Source organism: Thermobia domestica, chromosome 2 (assembly GCF_964235325.1).
Source record: "Thermobia domestica chromosome 2, izTheDome1.hap1.1, whole genome shotgun sequence".
Classification (NCBI taxonomy): Eukaryota; Metazoa; Arthropoda; class Insecta; order Zygentoma; family Lepismatidae; genus Thermobia; species Thermobia domestica.
In genome coordinates, this window is record NC_137455.1 from 17148357 (window position 1) to 17172047 (window position 23691).

General features: G+C 38.8%; 1 protein-coding gene across 1 annotated transcript in view; it reads right to left on the reverse strand.

Moving 5' to 3' along the window:
- The window catches only part of LOC145670792 (aromatic-L-amino-acid decarboxylase-like), a 101887-nt gene that overhangs the window by 16380 nt on the left and 61816 nt on the right, over positions 1-23691 (reverse strand). Inside the window, exons 8-9 of the mRNA XM_081739537.1 lie at positions 21631-21704; positions 11112-11272 (exon numbers count right to left, since the gene is read on the reverse strand). Coding sequence (XP_081595663.1) covers positions 11112-11272; positions 21631-21704 — 235 coding nt within the window. The remainder of the gene's footprint in view (positions 1-11111; positions 11273-21630; positions 21705-23691) is intronic.

Genomic DNA, 23691 nt, shown 5'->3' on the forward strand with positions numbered 1-23691 from the left:
TCTCGATAAACAGTTGATAATTCCGCAGGTTCATCACTCGTGGACCTTAGACTGCTTGCAAACTGCCAACACTTTTCTACGGCTTTACCGTGTCTTGATGTCTTTATTCATTGGCTCCTCCTTTTCTATGTCACAGCTTCGTGTGTGATAGAATCCTTTCCGATGTATCAATAGAGATGTCCAAACTTGCAAAGCCCAAAAAGTGAATAGCAAGGCCAATCTCGAATTTGAACGAACGATCTAAATCGTGGGCGTTGGAGAACATGAGCGACTGTGAGTCTAATCGAGAATAATAGATGGGAGATCAAGGGAACATCATCCTTATTTAACTAGCCCAGTCCGAGATCCAGACTAGCATGAGCCTTATTGAACTTAGTGAGCACGAGCATCATCAAAGATAGTGATCGGGACTTCGATCAAATTAGTGAAAAGAAAATCTAGGGAGCGAAGCTTTCATTTAAGATAGCTCTAGGAAGCGCACGCCTCACCTAACGTGGGCCTCATTATGTTTAGTGAGTGCGAGCTTCACTCAGTAAATAAGCTTGAGCCATGGCAAACTCAGATTGTAAAATTGACTATCTTCTAGTACCAATTGACAGCTATAAATTAATACAAAATCCTACGTCAGCTCCAGTATGCCGGTAATATAGGAGAAGCACGAGTACCAACAGAGCAGGAGAAGACCAATCAGTTCCATTCTGCTGATAAAACAAGAGAACGACGAGTATCGATAGACCAGGAGGAGACCAATCAGCTTCAGTCTGATTATAAAATAAGATAATGACGAGTTTCGATAGAGCAGGAGGAGACCAATCAGCTTCAGTCTGCTAATAAGATAAGAGAAGCACGAGAGTCAATAGAGCACAAGGAGACCAAGCAGATTTATTCTGCTGATAAGAGAAGCAGGAGTACTAATAGAGCAGGAGAAGACCAATCAGTTCCATTCTATTGAAAAGAGAAGGACGAGTGTCGATATAGCATGAGGAGTCCAATCAGCTTCAGACTGCTTATAAGATAATAGAAGGACGAGTATCGATAGAGCAAGAGGGGACCAATCACGCTCAGTCTACTTATAACATAAGAAAAGGACAAGTATCGATAGAGCAGCAAAAGACCAACCAGCTCTAGTCTGCTGATTACAGAAGCATGAGTATCAATAGACCAGGAGGAGAATAATTGGCTTCATTCTGATGATTAGATAAGAGAACGACAAGTATCGATAGAGCAGGACGAGACCAATCAGCTTCAGTCTGCTTATAAGATAAGGACGAGTATCAATAAGGCAGGACGAGACCAATCAGTTTCAGTCTGCTTATAAGAAAGAAGGACGAGTATCGATAGAGTAGGAGCACACCAATCAGCTTCAGTCTTCTGATAAGATAAGAGAAGCACGAGTGTCAATAGAGCAGGAAAAGATCAACCAGCTCTATTCTGCTGATAAAAGAACCACGAGTACCAATAGAGTAGGAAAAGGCCAATCAGTTCCATTCTGCTGATAAAACAAGAGAACGGCGAGTCTCGATAGAGCAGGAGAGGTCCAGCAGGTTCTATCTGCTTATAAGATGAGAGAAGGACGTGTACAAATAGAAAAGAAGGAGACGAAGCAGCTCTATTCTGCTAAGAAAAGCATTAGGGTCAATAGAGCAGGAGGAGACCAATTAGCTCTATTTTGCTCATAAGAGAAACAGGAGTACCAACAGAGCAAGAGAAGACCTATAAGTACATTCGGCTGGTAAAAGAAGGAAAAGTATCGTTAGAGCAGGAGGACAAAAACAGCTTCAGTCTGCTTAGATAAGATAAGACAAGGACGAGTATCGAAACTGCAGGAAGAGACCAATCATGTCAGTCTGCTTATAAGATAAAAGAAGAACAAGTATCGATAGATCAGGAGAAGATCAATCAGCTCTATTCTGCTGATAAGAGAATCGTAAGTGTTAATAGAGCATGAGAAGACCAACCAGTTCTATTTTTCTAAGAAGAGAAGGACGAGTATCAATAGAGCATTTGGATACAAATCAGTTCCATTCTGCAAATAAGATAAGAAAAGCACAAGTATCAACAGAAAAGGAGGAGACCAACCAGCTCTAATCTGCTGATAAGTTAAAAGAAGCACGAGTGCCGATAGAACAGAAGAGGACCAATCAGGTTGAGTCTGCTTATAAGATAAGAGAAAGACCAGTATCAATAGAGGAGAAGACCAATCACTTCTATTCTGCTAACCTAAGTGAAGCACAAGCAGGGAAGACCAATCAGCTCCATTTTGCTGATAAGAAAAGAAAGCGATGAGTGTCGATGGAAAAGAAGGAGATGAATCAGTTTCAATCTGCTTATAAGATAAGAGGACGGTGACTATTGATAGAGCAGGTTGAGACCAATCTCTTTCAGTCTTCTTATAACATAAGAGAAGGACGAGTATCGATAGAGCAGGAGGATACCAATCAGCTTCAGTCTGCTGATTAGATAAGAGAAGCACGAATATCAATAGATCAGCAGAAGATCAATCAGCTCTATTCTGCTGATAAGAGGAGCATGAGTGTTAATAGAGCAGGAGAAGACCAATCAGTTCTATTTTGCTGATAAGAGAAGCACAGTACAAATAGAGCAGGAGCAGACCAATCAGTTCAATTCTGCTGATATAATATAGAAACGACAAGTATCAATAGAGCAGTAGAGGACCAGCAGTTTCAGTCCTCTTATAAGAGAGGGACGAGTATCGATAGAGCAGGAAGACACCAATCAGCTTCAGTCTGCTGATTAGATGAGAGAAGCATGAATATCAATAGAGCAGCAGAAGATCAATCAGCTCTATTCTGCTGATAAGAGGAGCATGAGTGTTAATAGAGCAGGAGAAGACCAATCAGTTCTATTTTGCTGATAAGAGAAGCACAGTACAAATAGAGCAGGAGCAGACCAATCAGTTCAATTCTGCTGATATAATATAGAAACGACAAGTATCAATAGAGCAGTAGAGGACCAGCAGTTTCAGTCCTCTTATAAGAGAGGGACGAGTATCGATAGAGCAGGAAGACACCAATCAGCTTCAGTCTGCTGATTAGATGAGAGAAGCATGAATATCAATAGAGCAGCAGAAGATCAATCAGCTCTATTCTGCTGATAAGAGGAGCATGAGTGTTAATAGAGCAGGAGAAGATTAACGAGTTTTATTTTGCTGATAAGAGAAGCACAGTACAAATAGAGCAGGAGCAGACCAATCAGTTCAATTCTGCTGATATAATATAGAAACGACAAGTATCAATAGAGCAGTAGAGGACCAGCAGTTTCAGTCCTCTTATAAGAGAGGGACGAGTATCGATAGAGCAGGAAGACACCAATCAGCTTCAGTCTGCTGATTAGATGAGAGAAGCATGAATATCAATAGAGTAGCAGAAGATCAATCAGCTCTATTCTGCTGATAAGAGGAGCATGAGTGTTAATAGAGCAGGAGAAGACCAATCAGTTCTATTTTGCTGATAAGAGAAGCACAGTACAAATAGAGCAGGAGCAGACCAATCAGTTCAATTCTGCTGATATAATATAGAAACGACAAGTATCAATAGAGCAGTAGAGGACCAGCAGTTTCAGTCCTCTTATAAGAGAGGGACGAATATCGATAGAGCAGGAAGACACCAATCAGCTTCAGTCTGCTGATTAGATGAGAGAAGCACGAATATCAATAGAGCAGCAGAAGATCAATCAGCTCTATTCTGCTGATAAGAGGAGCATGAGTGTTAATAGAGCAGGAGAAGACCAATCAGTTCTATTTTGCTGATAAGAGAAGCACAGTACAAATAGAGCAGGAGCAGACCAATCAGTTTAATTCTGCTGATATAATATAGAAACGACAAGTATCAATAGAGCAGTAGAGAACCAGCAGTTTCAGTCCTCTTATAAGAGAGGGACGAGTATCGATAGAGCAGGAAGACACCAATCAGCTTCAGTCTGCTGATTAGATGAGAGAAGCATGAATATCAATAGAGTAGCAGAAGATCAATCAGTTCTATTTTGCTGATAAGAGAAGCACAGTACAAATAGAGCAGGAGCAGACCAATCAGTTCAATTCTGCTGATATAATATAGAAACGACAAGTATCAATAGAGCAGTAGAGAACCAGCAGTTTCAGTCCTCTTATAAGAGAGGGACGAATATCGATAGAGCAGGAAGACACCAATCAGCTTCAGTCTGCTGATTAGATGAGAGAAGCACGAATATCAATAGAGCAGCAGAAGATCAATCAGCTCTATTCTGCTGATAAGAGGAGCATGAGTGTTAATAGAGCAGGAGAAGACCAATCAGTTCTATTTTGCTGATAAGAGAAGCACAGTACAAATAGAGCAGGAGCAGACCAATCAGTTCAATTCTGCTGATATAATATAGAAACGACAAGTATCAATAGAGCAGTAGAGGACCAGCAGTTTCAGTCCTCTTATAAGAGAGGGACGAGTATCGATAGAGCAGGAAGACACCAATCAGCTTCAGTCTGCTGATTAGATGAGAGAAGCATGAATATCAATAGAGTAGCAGAAGATCAATCAGTTCTATTTTGCTGATAAGAGAAGCACAGTACAAATAGAGCAGGAGCAGACCAATCAGTTTAATTCTGCTGATATAATATAGAAACGACAAGTATCAATAGAGCAGTAGAGAACCAGCAGTTTCAGTCCTCTTATAAGAGAGGGACGAGTATCGATAGAGCAGGAAGACACCAATCAGCTTCAGTCTGCTGATTAGATGAGAGAAGCATGAATATCAATAGAGTAGCAGAAGATCAATCAGTTCTATTTTGCTGATAAGAGAAGCACAGTACAAATAGAGCAGGAGAAGACCAATCAGTTCTATTTTGCTGATAAGAGAAGCACAGTACAAATAGAGCAGGAGCAGACCAATCAGTTTAATTCTGCTGATATAATATAGAAACGACAAGTATCAATAGAGCAGTAGAGAACCAGCAGTTTCAGTCCTCTTATAAGAGAGGGACGAGTATCGATAGAGCAGGAAGACACCAATCAGCTTCAGTCTGCTGATTAGATGAGAGAAGCATGAATATCAATAGAGTAGCAGAAGATCAATCAGTTCTATTTTGCTGATAAGAGAAGCACAGTACAAATAGAGCAGGAGCAGACCAATCAGTTTAATTCTGCTGATATAATATAGAAACGACAAGTATCAATAGAGCAGTAGAGAACCAGCAGTTTCAGTCCTCTTATAAGAGAGGGACGAATATCGATAGAGCAGGAAGACACCAATCAGCTTCAGTCTGCTGATTAGATGAGAGAAGCACGAATATCAATAGAGCAGCAGAAGATCAATCAGCTCTATTCTGCTGATAAGAGGAGCATGAGTGTTAATAGAGCAGGAGAAGACCAATCAGTTCTATTTTGCTGATAAGAGAAGCACAGTACAAATAGAGCAGGAGCAGACCAATCAGTTCAATTCTGCTGATATAATATAGAAACGACAAGTATCAATAGAGCAGTAGAGGACCAGCAGTTTCAGTCCTCTTATAAGAGAGGGACGAGTATCGATAGAGCAGGAAGACACCAATCAGCTTCAGTCTGCTGATTAGATGAGAGAAGCATGAATATCAATAGAGCAGCAGAAGATCAATCAGCTCTATTCTGCTGATAAGAGGAGCATGAGTGTTAATAGAGCAGGAGAAGACCAATCAGTTCTATTTTGCTGATAAGAGAAGCACAGTACAAATAGAGCAGGAGCAGACCAATCAGTTCAATTCTGCTGATATAATATAGAAACGACAAGTATCAATAGAGCAGTAGAGGACCAGCAGTTTCAGTCCTCTTATAAGAGAGGGACGAGTATCGATAGAGCAGGAAGACACCAATCAGCTTCAGTCTGCTGATTAGATGAGAGAAGCATGAATATCAATAGAGTAGCAGAAGATCAATCAGCTCTATTCTGCTGATAAGAGGAGCATGAGTGTTAATAGAGCAGGAGAAGACCAATCAGTTCTATTTTGCTGATAAGAGAAGCACAGTACAAATAGAGCAGGAGCAGACCAATCAGTTCAATTCTGCTGATATAATATAGAAACGACAAGTATCAATAGAGCAGTAGAGGACCAGCAGTTTCAGTCCTCTTATAAGAGAGGGACGAATATCGATAGAGCAGGAAGACACCAATCAGCTTCAGTCTGCTGATTAGATGAGAGAAGCACGAATATCAATAGAGCAGCAGAAGATCAATCAGCTCTATTCTGCTGATAAGAGGAGCATGAGTGTTAATAGAGCAGGAGAAGACCAATCAGTTCTATTTTGCTGATAAGAGAAGCACAGTACAAATAGAGCAGGAGCAGACCAATCAGTTTAATTCTGCTGATATAATATAGAAACGACAAGTATCAATAGAGCAGTAGAGAACCAGCAGTTTCAGTCCTCTTATAAGAGAGGGACGAGTATCGATAGAGCAGGAAGACACCAATCAGCTTCAGTCTGCTGATTAGATGAGAGAAGCATGAATATCAATAGAGTAGCAGAAGATCAATCAGTTCTATTTTGCTGATAAGAGAAGCACAGTACAAATAGAGCAGGAGCAGACCAATCAGTTTAATTCTGCTGATATAATATAGAAACGACAAGTATCAATAGAGCAGTAGAGAACCAGCAGTTTCAGTCCTCTTATAAGAGAGGGACGAATATCGATAGAGCAGGAAGACACCAATCAGCTTCAGTCTGCTGATTAGATGAGAGAAGCACGAATATCAATAGAGCAGCAGAAGATCAATCAGCTCTATTCTGCTGATAAGAGGAGCATGAGTGTTAATAGAGCAGGAGAAGACCAATCAGTTCTATTTTGCTGATAAGAGAAGCACAGTACAAATAGAGCAGGAGCAGACCAATCAGTTCAATTCTGCTGATATAATATAGAAACGACAAGTATCAATAGAGCAGTAGAGAACCAGCAGTTTCAGTCCTCTTATAAGAGAGGGACGAGTATCGATAGAGCAGGAAGACACCAATCAGCTTCAGTCTGCTGATTAGATGAGAGAAGCATGAATATCAATAGAGTAGCAGAAGATCAATCAGCTCTATTCTGCTGATAAGAGGAGCATGAGTGTTAATAGAGCAGGAGAAGATTAACGAGTTTTATTTTGCTGATAAGAGAAGCACAGTACAAATAGAGCAGGAGCAGACCAATCAGTTCAATTCTGCTGATATAATATAGAAACGACAAGTATCAATAGAGCAGTAGAGGACCAGCAGTTTCAGTCCTCTTATAAGAGAGGGACGAGTATCGATAGAGCAGGAAGACACCAATCAGCTTCAGTCTGCTGATTAGATGAGAGAAGCATGAATATCAATAGAGTAGCAGAAGATCAATCAGTTCTATTTTGCTGATAAGAGAAGCACAGTACAAATAGAGCAGGAGCAGACCAATCAGTTCAATTCTGCTGATATAATATAGAAACGACAAGTATCAATAGAGCAGTAGAGAACCAGCAGTTTCAGTCCTCTTATAAGAGAGGGACGAGTATCGATAGAGCAGGAAGACACCAATCAGCTTCAGTCTGCTGATTAGATGAGAGAAGCATGAATATCAATAGAGTAGCAGAAGATCAATCAGTTCTATTTTGCTGATAAGAGAAGCACAGTACAAATAGAGCAGGAGAAGACCAATCAGTTCTATTTTGCTGATAAGAGAAGCACAGTACAAATAGAGCAGGAGCAGACCAATCAGTTTAATTCTGCTGATATAATATAGAAACGACAAGTATCAATAGAGCAGTAGAGAACCAGCAGTTTCAGTCCTCTTATAAGAGAGGGACGAGTATCGATAGAGCAGGAAGACACCAATCAGCTTCAGTCTGCTGATTAGATGAGAGAAGCATGAATATCAATAGAGTAGCAAAAGATCAATCAGCTCTATTCTGCTGATAAGAGGAGCATGAGTGTTAATAGAGCAGGAGAAGACTAACGAGTTTTATTTTCCTAATAAGAGAAGCACGAGTATCAAGAAAACATTAGAATGCAAATCAATTCCATTCGCAGATAAGATAAGAAAAGCATGAGTATCAATAGAGCAGGATGAGACTAACCAGCTCTATTCTGTTAATAAAATAGGCACGAGTATTAATAGAGGAAGAAGAGACTAACCAACTCTAATCTGCTGATAAGAAAAGCATGAGTATCAATAGAGCAGGATGAGACTAACCAGCTCTATTCTGTTAATAAAATAGGCACGAGTATTAATAGAGGAAGAAGAGACTAACCAACTCTAATCTGCTGATAAGAAAAGCATGAGTATCAATAGAGCAGGATGAGACTAACCAGCTCTATTCTGTTAATAAAATAGGCACGAGTATTAATAGAGGAAGAAGAGACTAACCAACTCTAATCTGCTGATAAGAAAAGCATGAGTATCAATAGAGCAGGATGAGACTAACCAGCTTTATTCTGTTAATAAAATAGGCACGAGTATTAATAGAGGAAGAAGAGACTAACCAACTCTAATCTGCTGATAAGAAAAGCATGAGTATCAATAGAGCAGGATGAGACTAACCAGCTTTATTCTGTTAATAAAATAGGCACGAGTATTAATAGAGGAAGAAGAGACTAACCAACTCTAATCTGCTGATAAGAAAAGCATGAGTATCAATAGAGCAGGATGAGACTAACCAGCTCTATTCTGTTAATAAAATAGGCACGAGTATTAATAGAGGAAGAAGAGACTAACCAACTCTAATCTGCTGATAAGAAAAGCATGAGTATCAATAGAGCAGGATGAGACTAACCAGCTCTATTCTGTTAATAAAATAGGCACGAGTATTAATAGAGGAAGAAGAGACTAACCAACTCTAATCTGCTGATAAGAAAAGCATGAGTATCAATAGAGCAGGATGAGACTAACCAGCTCTATTCTGTTAATAAAATAGGCACGAGTATTAATAGAGGAAGAAGAGACTAACCAACTCTAATCTGCTGATAAGAAAAGCATGAGTATCAATAGAGCAGGATGAGACTAACCAGCTTTATTCTGTTAATAAAATAGGCACGAGTATTAATAGAGGAAGAAGAGACTAACCAACTCTAATCTGCTGATAAGAAAAGCATGAGTATCAATAGAGCAGGATGAGACTAACCAGCTTTATTCTGTTAATAAAATAGGCACGAGTATTAATAGAGGAAGAAGAGACTAACCAACTCTAATCTGCTGATAAGAAAAGCATGAGTATCAATAGAGCAGGATGAGACTAACCAGCTCTATTCTGTTAATAAAATAGGCACGAGTATTAATAGAGGAAGAAGAGACTAACCAACTCTAATCTGCTGATAAGAAAAGCATGAGTATCAATAGAGCAGGATGAGACTAACCAGCTCTATTCTGTTAATAAAATAGGCACGAGTATTAATAGAGGAAGAAGAGACTAACCAACTCTAATCTGCTGATAAGAAAAGCATGAGTATCAATAGAGCAGGATGAGACTAACCAGCTTTATTCTGTTAATAAAATAGGCACGAGTATTAATAGAGGAAGAAGAGACTAACCAACTCTAATCTGCTGATAAGAAAAGTATGAGTATTAATAGAGCAGCAGAAGACAAATCACTTCTATTTCGCTAATAAGAGAAGCATGAGCATCAATAGAGCATTAGAATACAAATAAGTTACATTCTGCAGATAAGATAAGAAAAGCACGATTATCAATAGAGCAGGAGGAGATCAAGCAGCTCTATTCTACTGATAACAGAAGGACCAAGATCAATAGAGGAAGAAGAAACCAACCAGTTTCATTCTGCTGGTAAGACAAGAGAAGCACAAGTATGAATAGAGCAAGAGAAGACCAATCACTTCCATTCTGCTGTTAAGATAACAGGAGCACGGGTATCGATAGAGCGGGTGGATACTAATAAACTATATTCTGGTAATAAAATAAGAGAAGCAAGAGTATCAATAGAGCAGGAGGAGACCAACCATCACTATTCTGCTAATAAGAGAAGCACGAGTATCAGTGCAGAAGTTAAATCAGTGTCATTATGCTGATAATATAAGTGATGCACTATTATCAACGGAGCAGAAGGAGACCATTCAGCTTCAGTCTGCTTATAAGATAAGAGAAAAACGAGTTTCGATAGAGCAGGAGGGGACCAATCGGGTTCAGTCTTCTGATAAGATGAGAGAAGGACGAGTACCGAAAGAGCAGCAGAAGGCTAATCAGTTTCAGTCTGCTGATAAGATAAAAGATCCACAAGTGTCGATAGAGCATAAAGAGACCAATCAGTTTCATTCTGGTGATAAGAGAAGCACGAGTATCCGTAGAACAGGAGGAGACCAAGTAGTTCCATTATGCTGAGAAGAGAAGAGAAGCACGATATCGATAGAGCAGGAGGAGACCAATCAGCTTCAGTCTGCTTTTAAGATAAGGGAAGGACGAGTATTGATAGAGCAGGAGGAGACCAATCAGTTCCATTCTGACGATAAGACAAAAGAAGCACGAGTATCAACAGAGCAGAAGGGGACCAATGCAATGACTAGTGAATATAATGTTGAAAGAATGTCTATGCTACGTCAACCAGCCTTGCAGAGCATTTCGGTCGCTTTGCAAGCTGAGGAAATCAAAATAGTCGCAGTTTTCTCGAGTTAATTGTTAATGCTTAGAACACACAGACTACAGAACATGTGCTCTTCCGGCCTCCATCGAAGTGCCTTATACGCTAACACGGGGATTACTAGCACGACAACAGGAGTGTGACATCAAATATTCAACAACTCACTTTGTGACGGGTGCCGCGGTGGCTCATTGGTAGAGTGTTTACCTCTGGCGCATGGGGACGTTAGTTCGATCCCAGCTCCCACTAAGTAAGCTTTGTGATGGACAAACACCGTGTGCGTGAGTTTTCTCCCGTTTACTCTCATTTTTTTCATTCCACCTTTTCATTCATTTCTCATCATCACCGTCTCGTTGATCCTAGCCGACATAACTGTAGGACGTAAAAGTTAAAGATTTCATTTCATTTCACTTTGTGACGCTTGTTTTCTTTCTTTCTATTTTCCTTTCTTTCTTTTATTTTTTTCCTTGTCTTCTAACATCGGATATCTCTTTATGTTACAATACTAAACAAAGTAATATAATAATGATTTTGTCATTTTAGTACATACACTGGGGTTGGGATAATGTTAGAGTGGCATTTATCATTAATACGTCTTCTGCGACTTATTCCTGTCTTCTGTGAACTATCATATAGGTCAGTTACTTTTGGGTTGTAGAATCTGGTGTCAGATGTTGCATTAACAAAGAAGGAATATTTGCCTGCCTGTGCCTGGAAATCAAAGAAGAAATATGTATTTATTAATTTTCTAATCAATATGCATAACATTCACATTAATGCAAAATAGCTAGATATTATGCCAAAGTAAATTCTGTGACTTTCAATTATCATATACATATTTAAATGTGTCAGAAATATACAAATGACTGCCTTCTCTAGGGAATCTTCTTTGGGCCAATTTGTTTTTATTAGAAACTCTGACAGAGTTTTGGATAAAACGTGTCTTGAGAAATCCTGTTCACTCAAAAATATCGTCATATATTTATATCTTGTTTTCAATAACCATTTTACCTGCTTATATCCAGGGCCGGCACTAAGCAATTTGCCGCCATGTGCAATTTCTCTCCTTTCTCCAGAAAGAACAAGTCATAGAAGCCATGATTTTAAGAATGCTACTCAGGCCCGTATTTAAATATTTATATATTGTACGCCCCTGTGCTCTAAATAATTTGCCGCCCCCTCCCGCACAAACTTATGTCTCAAACAAGGAAACAAGTCGTGATTTTGCAAACATACCAGCTCTTGTTGAGTACTTTAGGTATCACAAGTTACAAAAGTTACAACATAATTTTAAATGACCTAATTCTCTCAATGATGATTTTGATGTGGTGTCCTGCCCGAAGATAGGTCTTTGACCCGAAGGTCCCAGAGCAAGGTGAACCCAAGATAGTTTGCCATTGCCTTTCATGGGATGATGATGACATACTAAGGAGGGGACCTACAGATTAACTTGGGATCCGAACAACTTGTGTCCCCACCGGGAATACAACCCGAAACCTCTTGATTACAAGGCAATGAGCTTAACCACTCATCTGTTGGGGACACTTTCTCCCAATATTGGATTTTAAAAATAATCGAAAACGATATATATTAGTATTGAATTCACAGTTTTCGTGATCGTTGAGTTTAACGGCATCAGTTTTAATGATGTTCAAGTTAATCCTCACCTCCTGAGGAAGGGGTGGGAGAGGATGACTTTTTAAAAATAATCATATAAAGCTAGCTAATTAATCTTCTTCTTCCTCCTCTTCTCAACCATAGGTTTGTGGGCAACATAGAAAGTTTAAAACGTTTCTTTTCTATAGGAGAGCTATTTTATACTTTGATAAGGTCTCTTCTTCGTAACTGCATCTAGATATTCTATCCTTGGTCTTCCTCTTCCTGGTTTTCCTTCTGCCTTTCCTTCTATAAATACGGTGATCCAATCGGAGTGCCGAATAAGGTGGCCAAGTATGCTGTTTCTTCTTTTTCCTATTATCTTCATGATCTGTTGTCCTTCATTAGCTTTCTGTAGTGCGTCTTCATTTCCTTTACTTTTGGCCCATGATTCTGCGCCAACACCACATTTCAAGTGCTTCTGGCTTGGATATTACAGGTTTCCTCAATATCCACGCCTCTGATCCGTAAAGCGCCACGCTCCGTACCAGGGTCTTAATAAATGGTTTTCGAACGTTCAACGACACATTTCTTGATGTTAGCAGTTCTCTTTTCCTATTGAATGCTTGTTTAGCCTGCGCTATTCTTGAACTTACGTCTTTTTCACGTCTTCCGTCCGAGGCCTTAATAAGGGAACGTCTTCGATTTTCTCTCCCTCTTGCCATAGGTTTGCTTCTTCCTGTCCTCCTCTTGTGCACTTTATCACGTTGGTTTTCTTCTTGTTTACCTTCATTTTGCATGTTTTTTTTTTTTTTTTCAGTTAGTCATTCAGGTTTGGAAGTGCTTCCTGTCAAGTCCTTTTCGTTCTCCGCTATCAGTGCTATGTCACCAGCAAATCTTATCGTGCTGAAAACCTGGCCACGCCTTTCTGGTTTTTATCAAAGAATTCTTTCATAACTTCTATATAGACGTTGAACAGGAGAGGTGAAAGTCCACATCCTTGCTTTACTCCTTCACTTATTCTTGCTTTCTTCTGATCTCTTCCTATAACAGCTATCTTGTTCCTGTAAAGTTGGCATATTATTCTTTTGTCTCTGTAATCCACCTTCAGATTCTTCAACGTTCTGAGCATGATATTCCAATCTACGTTGTCAAAAGCTTTTTCTATATGTACAGTCCGCAGAAAAAAAAAACAGCAATATGAGCATGTACGTTTATTGTGAAACTACGCCTAACAGCCCAGGGAATCAACATAACGTCTAAGTGGCAAGAATCACGCCAGGAGAAACCTCGGCGTCCTCCCCTGCACACTTATTTTGGAGCAAAAGATTTCGTCGTTTCACAATAAACTTATATGCTCATGTTGCAGGTTTTTTTGCTGCGGACTGTACAAATGTTATCAAAATTGGTTTATTTTGATGTGTTGTTCCATGATCAACCGTAGACTCAGTATTGCTTCCCTTGTTCCCCTTTTCTTCTGAATCTAAACTGGTCCTCCGATAGCATTCTTCGATTTTTCCTTCTATTCGTTGTGCGATAATTTTGCACGATAATTTTTATGCATGCAAAAGCAAACTTAACGTTCTGTGTTCTTCACATGTCTGTGCGCCTTTTCGTTTCGGAATATATAGACTAATATGCTTTTCTCTACGTCTCTTGGTATTTTTCCCAAGATGTACATTTCATTAATAAAATTAAATAGTTTCTTCTTTGTTGCTATTCCGAGACTTTTAATCACTTCCATTGGTATTTGGTCTATTCCTGTGGTGTTTCCATGTTGTATTTTCTTCAAAACATTGTCAAATTGGCACTGTAAAATTTTCATCTCATTTTTATCGACGTCTTCCTTCTCTATCTCTTCTTCGTTCACTTTGTCTCCTTTGTTGAGTTCTTCAATGTATTTCTTCCATCGTCTTGTTATCTGCTCCTCTTCTATTAGCATTGTTCCGTCCTTATCTATGATGTCTATACCTTTGTCTATGTCTCTTTTTTTCTCACCGAACTATTTTCTAACCTTTCTATATACCATTTGTGTATTGCCTTTGACAATATTTACCTCAATTTCTTTCCACAAGTTGTTTATCCAGTTTTCTCCGGCCTTCTTTATCTCTCTGTTAATGTGACTTCTGCACCTTCTGTATTCCTCTTCTTTGTTTATCTTGAACTGTCTTCTTTTCTCCATCATTTCCAATATTTCTGCTGCTCTCCAGGGTTTATATTGAGTTCTCGATTCTCTTCCTATTTGCTCGTCGGCTGCTTTTATAATCCCTGCTTTCATGGCTTCCCATTTCGAGATGATGTCATCACCTGCTAAAGCTACCTTAGACGTATCTTTGTCGCATTTGCAAATTTCCTTTTCATGTTTCCATGTCTTCTTAACTTGATTGTGTTCCATCTTTTACTTGGTACTACCACTCTTTTTTCTTTAGTCGGAGTTCGCTCTTCTTCAAAAATGAATTATGGTCTGAGAACATCTCCACCTGGGTAACTCTTATTGTCCTTTACTTGATTTCTAAATGCTTGTCGGACCAGTATATAGTCTACTTGGTATCTTTCTTTGTCTACTGGTCTTTTCCATGTGTATCCCTTAGTTAGTGGTTGTTCGAAGAGAGTGTTCGTTACAGTCGGATTATGGCTTTTGCAGAACTCAACTAATCGTGCACCTCTCGCATTCCTTTCTCCTAGGCCGAAATTCCCAGTTCCATTTTCTTCTTTGCTTTCGCAGACTACTGCGTTCCAGTCACCCATGATGATTAAATTGTCCTGGTCTTGAACTTTCATCAATACTTCTTCTTTTAGCTCATAGATTTCTTCTACTTCCTCATCTGTGTAGCTGGATGTAGGCATATATCGTCTTATTCCTCGGTTCGGTTGGTATCTTTAGCATTACTATCCTTTCATTGTATCTCCAGCTGCCTATAACTTTCTATCCTATATTTTTATTCAAGGCAAAACAGATTCGTGCTGTATCGTTTACAGCTTCTGAGTAAATCATTCTGAAGTCCCTGCTCCACATGTCTCCTTCATCAGGCCACCTAACTTCGCTGATTTCCAAGATATCTATCTTCATGCGTTCCATTTCTTTCTTTAAGATTTCCAATTTTTCACACTGCAACAGGGATCGCGCATTCCAGGTTCCTCTCCTGCAGGGGTTTCAACCAAGGAGGCCCTGCTTTGTTTCCCTCCACTGCTGGGGACGATCCTCTGTGAAACAATAGTGTCGTATTACCTAATATTACATTTTCTTATTTTTCTTTCCATGTTGTTTTCTAGGGACTGAGGAAGGTGATGGTGTCCCAAGTCCTTCCACCTCGCAGTGAAACGTCCATAGAAGACGTCCTATCCCTGCTTGTTTTGTCCACATCTGAGCCTTGCCGATGTCAATTGTCTTCAGCCTCAGAGTGGTAATGGTAGAGTTGCTGCCCACTACGATAATATTTCGCTTCGTCTGGCTCCTACCCTCAAAGACCTGTCTGGCATGGGAAGCCCTCTGATAGCGAAGCTATCTTCGGTATAGCTCTTGGGATTATTAGTGCACGCAAGCCCTCTCACTGTGGCAAGGTGGAGATATTATCGAGAGGGTGCTAATTAGGAATTCCTGTAATTAGAGCGAATTGAACACATTAACATATTTTCTCGCGTTTGAGCGGAACTCTGCGGGTTCCTAGTTTTAAATATTACTTTATTGTGAATCTTTGAAAAATTCCAAAATTTTGCCGCCTCCTAAATTCTGCCGCCCTGTGCTCGAGCACAGAATAGCACTTACCTAAATACGGGCCTGATGTTACTCCATCATGAACAACGAAGGAAAGGGAAACAACACTCGCACTTAGAAAGGTATAAACACTACAAATACAATGTATGTCTTGTTATGTATGTTTTCTTTCTTTAAATAATAATCTATTATGTTAGTGAAAGATAAAGCAAACACTCCTACAGACAAATCCTTTTTATAGAAGTCAATATCGAGCTTCAATCTCAGTATATCAGTTTGCATTTCCAGTGCAATCAGCTCTTTTATCTTTATTTCTTGATTCTCTTTCTACATCTGTTAAAAATAAATTTAAAAAGAAACTCTTTTCCATCTTCAATGATAAGGGAGTTGTTTCGGACAAAAACAAGACTAGTTTTGATATCTGATAACTAAGTAAATGGAACAGGTGTTCGAAACTGTTCGAGAATTGAGTTCTTGTATTTGACAACAATTAAGCAATTCATGCTGGGATTTGTTTCATTATTTGCTTTAGCACTGTCCATGTGTCCTTAAACTAATGCGACCTAAACATGATATATGAATATAGTATCCAAATAGAAGGTCAGTTTAGTAAATTTAATTACCATCATCATCAAGTCTGTTTCCAACAAGAAGTATTTATTTCAAATAATATAATTATCACAGATTCTGACGCCCCACGAAACCTACCACCCCGTGCAAATGCACGAGCTGCACATATGGTAGAGCTTATATCTGAAAATGTGGATGTTAAGCCCTATTACAAAATGCGTGCGAGCCATTAGCCTGACGATCATGAGGCTAGTGAAATCTATCCGAATTTCGATTACATCTGAAGAGAATGGACGGATTTTTAAACTGTCCTCGGTGTTTCTGTGCTCGTCTACCTCTTCAGTCTTCTATTCACGAAAAGTATGAGAAAGAGACAAATTAGGGCCGGGATGCGTTTTCCTTTTCTCTAAAAAAAAGAAAAGTAAAAGAAAAATTGGTACAGCGTTCTCCGGCACTAGGAGTACCTGTTTCTATTCTAGGCCATACGAGTTTGTGGTAAACAAAGTCATGTCCGTATACAGCAAATATATATAACTCAATTTTAACAGAGACCACTGGCCTCAGCATGATTTTCCCTTTAACGTATAAGGTCAACTTTTGGGATCCGGTTGTTGCGGTTAACACAGACCTGGTATTACTGGTTTCAAAGACAACCAGTAGGAGTGCGAAAATAACACCGCGGCGGTGTTCATGAACTATATGGTTTTCGAAAATGGGAACATTGCTACTATGTTATTTCAATACGCACCCTGTGTTTCTTACTGACATCCCAATAACCGTGATGACAGTAAAGCCGTGAAGTTACTACGATTCGCATCCAGAAATACTTTCCACGCGCCCCATAGCTAGGTAACCGTATGTTGCGCGAATCGACTGCTTGCACGTGAGAGGGTAAGGGCCTAGCATGGCGCATGCGCTAGCGGAACTTCCCAAGTGCTCCCAGTAGCGTTGTGGCAGTGGTTCAAGATAGACGTTCCTATTCAGCTCCCGCTGCCAAAATGTGTATGATGAGAAGCGCAGTGGGAGACCAACCATCATCACAGACGACCTTGTGGACCTTGTACGGAAACACATCATGCAGAATTGTCGCTTCAGAATAACGGAACTCAGCTGTCAGTTCAGTTGCACACCAAGTCACGGAGGGCTTGTTGTTCAAGAAGTTGTGTGCGAAGTGGGTGCCGAAGCAACTGACTTCAAGACACAAAGCAAGGCGCATTGACATGTTTGCAACGATACAACGATGAGGGAGAAGAATTTCTGGACCGGATCATCACAGGGAATGAAACTTGGGTTGCTTACGGGACTCATTATGCACATTTTGACGTCCTGCTGCAAATTGTGTACACCAGCAATTCACCATCTGCTTACTCATGACGTTAGACCCACAGACCTGTCAAAGCTGATAGCGGATTTCAATCGGTGCTATGCCCTGTACATTCAAAAACTTTATCACTGCTCGAACTTCACATGCGGCGGGAGCTGGAATATTAACGTCCATGTTCAACCATTTTCACAATGCTACTGAGAGCTCTAGGTAAGTTCCGCTGGCGTATGCGTCATGCTATGACCTTACTCTCTCAAGTGCATGCAGTCGCTTCGTGCAACATACGGTTTCCTAACTATGACACGCATGGGAAAGTTACTTTCTGGGTGCGGCTCGTAATATTGATAATTCTATTATTTGTCAGTAATCTGCCAAAACTTCTGGTTACAGAAACTATGACATCCCGCCTTGCACGTTTAATAAATGTCTAACTGTAATTAACACAAGATTTATTTTGTTTTCACCACAGGAATTTCTAGTATTATCGTTAACTACTATGACAAAATACACAGCTGCAGCCAACAGTACAAAACTGTTGCTTGGTTAACCAGCGTGGCCAGATACACATTTTTTAATTCGGGAACATGGGGGATAAAATTACTTTTGAAATTCTGGCCAGATAATAGTATGATATGTAATTTACATTTGTTTTGATATTCAAGTGAAATGGTTCCAGGTAGTCCTAAGGAAGGGTTCCTCGGTCCCACTACTCTATTTTCTAAGCTAGTTATGAACTATTTTTATATTACTGTCGTAAATGTGTAACTGCAAGAAACCGCAACTAGCAAATAACTAAAAACGAACAATTGGCTCATGTTATTTTGATAGAATTTTTTAAATAAAAACTATCTCGAAGGTTCGAAGAGCCCCTCTCTTGGGATCCCTAGGGTTATTTATCAAGAAATGCATTCATAAGCCTAACTGTACTTTGAATGCAAGTACTAGCTTAAGCGTACCTACTTTCTTTCGGGGTGCTCATCAATGTAAACTGAATACTTTCATAGTTATCTGAGCGGGCTAAGTAAATGAAATGTGTATATTAAGCTTATCTGAAGATAATTAGTCATGAAATATGATAGTAATATGTATAATGATTAATTGTGCATGATGAGGTCAACATGTATATATGATGATTGAGATGAATTTAAGATATGATGTTTTAACCAGGGGTAAAAGTGAGGGGAAACGCCGTTATATTACTTCCAAAAAATATCTATGGCGTCCTCCTACACCCTAAAAAAGTTACAATGGACAAAGATAAGTATGGGGGACGGCGTGACGTTATGTTTCTCCCTACCTTTTCAGATCCACTTTCACCCCGCAGAAATCCTACGACTAAATACTACCTCCTTATCCAAAGGCTGTGTATAAATCAGGCACGTAGCCAAGAAGGGGGGGGGGGTGTCCGGACCCCCCCACTTCGAGACTAGAAATGATAAAATATAAGGAAGGATAAAAAATAAAATGAGAAAAAGAACGATCGCGTTAAAAATTTTAAAAAATCAGGAAGCTTTTGGTTATTCATTCTTATGAGGAGATTTGTATTACTTGAAATACATGGTGGCGAGGTGAGCGAGGTATCTTGGAAGAGTCAGGGAATTTGAAATTTCTAGAAAAGTTAAGGAATTCTGAGAATTTCTAGAAGAGATACGGAATTCTCAGAATTTCTGCTACTAGTCAGAGGGATTTCAAGGGAGATTTCAAGCTTCCGAAAGTATAGTACCGTTGTGTAACAACGTGGACATTTTTTATCATAAATTTTCGTCATCGCATCCTTGCAGTATCAAACATGTTATTTCAAAAACAATTTTCTACTGCTCCTTTAACCTGTCATTGGAACAAACAGTAGTTGACGGAATAATAAAAACAAAAAAATTATGTGGAAAGAAAGTTCTGTTAATATTTGATTCAACAGAGAAAGGAACGCAGATATTGTAAAATATTTTACAAGACATTATTGAGTATGTACTTTTTTATAATAGTTGAGGTCATAATGAAAGGAAAATTGTTATATTTGAATGAACAGGGGAAGGATGTAAATAATCTAAAATCTTTTCAGCACGTATTATTATTATTTTACTCGAGATTTACGTTTATTATTAAAATACTTACCAACATATCCTCATTTTATTGTCCTAACAAACCAATGTTGATAGTAAAGTAGTTCACGAGCGCCTGGGCATTCAGAATTTCATGTCACCCCCCCCCCCCTTCGTTACGAAATCCTGGCTAAACGAACCAATATATGTTCCAGTAAAATAGTTTAGAATGATCGAGCCCGTGCTGTTTCCTTGCACTTGTGTACTATTTTTGAATATCTTAATTTTATTTATCATGAATCTGTAACATAATATTAAATAATACGTTGATCTTTTCGAACTCTATTTACTTTCAAATCGAATTGCACGAATAAATAAAATAGAACTTGGAATTAAAATTATAACTTGCTAGGAGTTATTTCTTAAAACATATGATAATTCGTCAAAGCGAGGGATGTTATCATTACACTAAGACTCAGCAGCATACTCAAATTTTACACTTATCCGTTTCGATGAAGAAACCAAATTATTCATCTGGTGGGTTCAACTTCGACACTGACATATATTCAGGATGTTGTCCAAATTGATTATGTTTCCCGGAACGGAGAGACTTACAAAAAGTTGTGGCTCACGTACGCTATCATTATTATAGGTATTCTGCCATTATTGACAGGTCATTTGCTCCAAGTCCATGCTCCACGATCTTCCGCTAACCTTTTCGTTTTCATGTACGATTTCTCTGTTTTGATATCATCCATTAATTGTAGTATCCTTCTCCGCTTCCCTCTTTTTCCTGCCACAATACCCTCTAAAACGTCCCTCATGATACAGTTTCTTCTTAGCCAATGACCCAACCAGTTTCTCTTCCTCTTCTTAACAATATCTAAAATTGTTCTTTTCTACCTCATTGTTTCTAACACCCTCTCATTCATTTTCCACTTGATCTAGCTAATTCTCTCCATTCTTCTCCACACCCACATTTCAAAAGCTTCCAGTTGTCTTTCATCATTTTTGCGTGATGTCCATGTTTCTCACCCGTACAGCAAAATACTCCACACGAAGCACTTTATGAGTCTTTTTCTCAACTCTTCCGCAAAATAGTATTTTCTTACTCCTAAAGCTTCTTTCACCATTCCTATCCTTGCTTTTATTTCAGCTTCACACTTCATATAATCACTAATAATACTACCCAGGTATCGAAAATTAGTCACCTGTTCTATTTTCTCCCCTCCTACTTCTTATATTTGACACAGACCCCTTTGTTCCAATCACCATGGATTTTGTCTTTTTAACAGCTACTTTTATTACATATACTTCACAGTCCTTCCCCAGGTTTTCTAACATGTTATCGATTTTCTCTTCAGATCCTGCAACAAGCATCATATCATCTGCAAAGCGTATACACCTAATCATTCTACCTCCAACTGCAATGCTGTGTTCATTTTGGAGATTCTTTTTCACCGTCTCTTCTAGATAGATATTAAATAATGTAGGCAAGAGACAACATTCCTGTCAAACTCTCCTTCCAATTGCATTCCCCTCTATCATTTCCTCCTCTATTCTAACACTTACTTGTTGGTTCATATATAAGTTTCTAATGAGTATTCGGTCTTTCCATTCCAATACAACCTTCTTTAGAACTCCCAACGTACGCTATTGCCATTGCAAAATCAAAGTACTTTTACTAAGGCACGACACTTCTTGTAAAGTACAGTTTCAAAAACCTCCCAACTTTCAGCTTAATCAGTTTTCACTTAAATTGAAGGAATGATTTAATAATTACCTTTACATAGTTTAAAAATCTGTATGAATATGTGGCACTTACTATTTGATGGATTTGATGCTTCTTTGGCTGGAGTAAATCTGTGGCATATCCGACAATGGTCTTCCAGGCGTAATCTGTGGATAAAACACTTAAGTACATTAAACATAAAATATTAATATTCAACAATTCTTGCTATCAACCTCGCGCTTATATATAGCAAGGATCCGTACACTCACACATACTATAAATCACATGCTTTTACTACAAGTATACCACGAACACGTGATTTTACGACTCATAAATACAGCAAATAGTGGCAGACGACAGAAGAAAGCCACACCAACAGGAAGAGACGAAGAAGCCCGAAGAACCGAAGTTTCACGAGGATGGGCCTTAAAAGGAGCGTTCACGGAAGAGAACGGCGTCAGTGCCTTGTACTGATCGTTTACCTGCAATGCCTACTCCTGAGCAGCGATGCAAATAGGCCACTTGTCACTCGGGTCAAGAACTCGACTTAGCGCCTCCCCCTCCGACCAACCAAATCAAAACTCTACCCTACTACCCCCCCCCCCAACAACCTGAATTGGCATCACACAGTAATTCTCCTATTCCATTTTTTTCCTCAAGTGGTAAAGCTTGATTTCAAAATTGCAATACATAATTTAATTTTAAGTACAAAATAAAACACCAAACTAATTAGTATTTGATTGCTAAATAATCTGAGAATAGCATGCTTGACATATTCTTATAGTCTTAATATAATAACTGCAAATCAGAATGTTTTTGGAATCATATCGGGATGTGTATACCTGTAGACTGAATCAACAGCTTGCTGCTTTAGAGTAGAATATTTAATTATGACAAACATTCAAGCTGTTGTCTAGAGTATTATACTCGGACATTTTACAAATTTCTTAAATCGACATAAGTTAAATGAAAACACAAAAAGCTGGAACTAAAATTTAACTTTGTGGATCTTTTGGCTGCAAAGGTTTTTACAATGTCCTCAAAAGATAGCTTTGAAGCTAACTTATGCTCTATGGATATGATCCTAAGGTTGATAAGTAGTTGTTGTCATGTTAAGTTTCTGAGGTATTTTTTTTAAATGATCTTTAGTTTGCTAAAACTTCCTTCCTTGCCTTATAGTGGAAATAAATATTTGTCCAGTTTTGCGGCCTCCAATTCGGCGGCCAGGACACAAGACCCGTTTCCCCTCTTAGTTACGTAATTGCTCCTGAGTCCGCTTTGGGCTAAGGAATCTTAACCTCCCCGAGGAAGCTTTGTGCAAGGGGACTCTGTCCTACTTCCTTTTAACAGCTTTGTGTTAGGAGACATCGATCCCGTCGAGACCGCTTATTGAGCGAACCTGTCAACCCGAGGCAGCATCTTGTGCCAAGGGGGGACATTTCTACCCAACACTGAAAACACTTATTTAAATTCGTGACAAACATAGAGAAAGATTTATTAGAACTTTGTATGAAAATTTTATGCAATATTTTATAATAAAAGGTGGAGGGCTAAATACATTGTACACTCATGTCCAAAATTATTGTCGCATGTCTATAAATATGTTGTAGGAATATAATTTGATAACGAATTCGTCCGGTATTTCTTATAATGTTAATATGTGTATAATCGGCAAAGACGTGTATGTGGCAAATTTCATGTCAAAAGAGCAGTAAATAAGAACAATAAAACTTTCTTGTCCATTTAGCAACATTTTGTTTTACTCATTCTAATTTTCGTATTTATAATTCTTTTCCTATGAAACTTACCTCAAATATACATTTCCCGATTATACATATAGTATCAGTATTAAAAGTACCCTCCAAAATCATTATCAAATTATATCTTACAAGAAGGCAATTATAGATATGCGACAATAATTTTGGACATGAGTGTACGTTATTGACTCTAGCTATTGAATTTTACAATATTGAAGAAAGCCGAAGGAACAATTATCACTAATACAGATAGCATCTTGAATAGATGGAAAGATTTCTTTGACGATTTACTTAACACGCAGCCAAAAGTTAATGTTCGTCGAGTAAGTGTGATATCGTGCCCTCACAATAAATTGTGTATAAGAATATCAAAAAATATTTATAAATTTTGGACGTA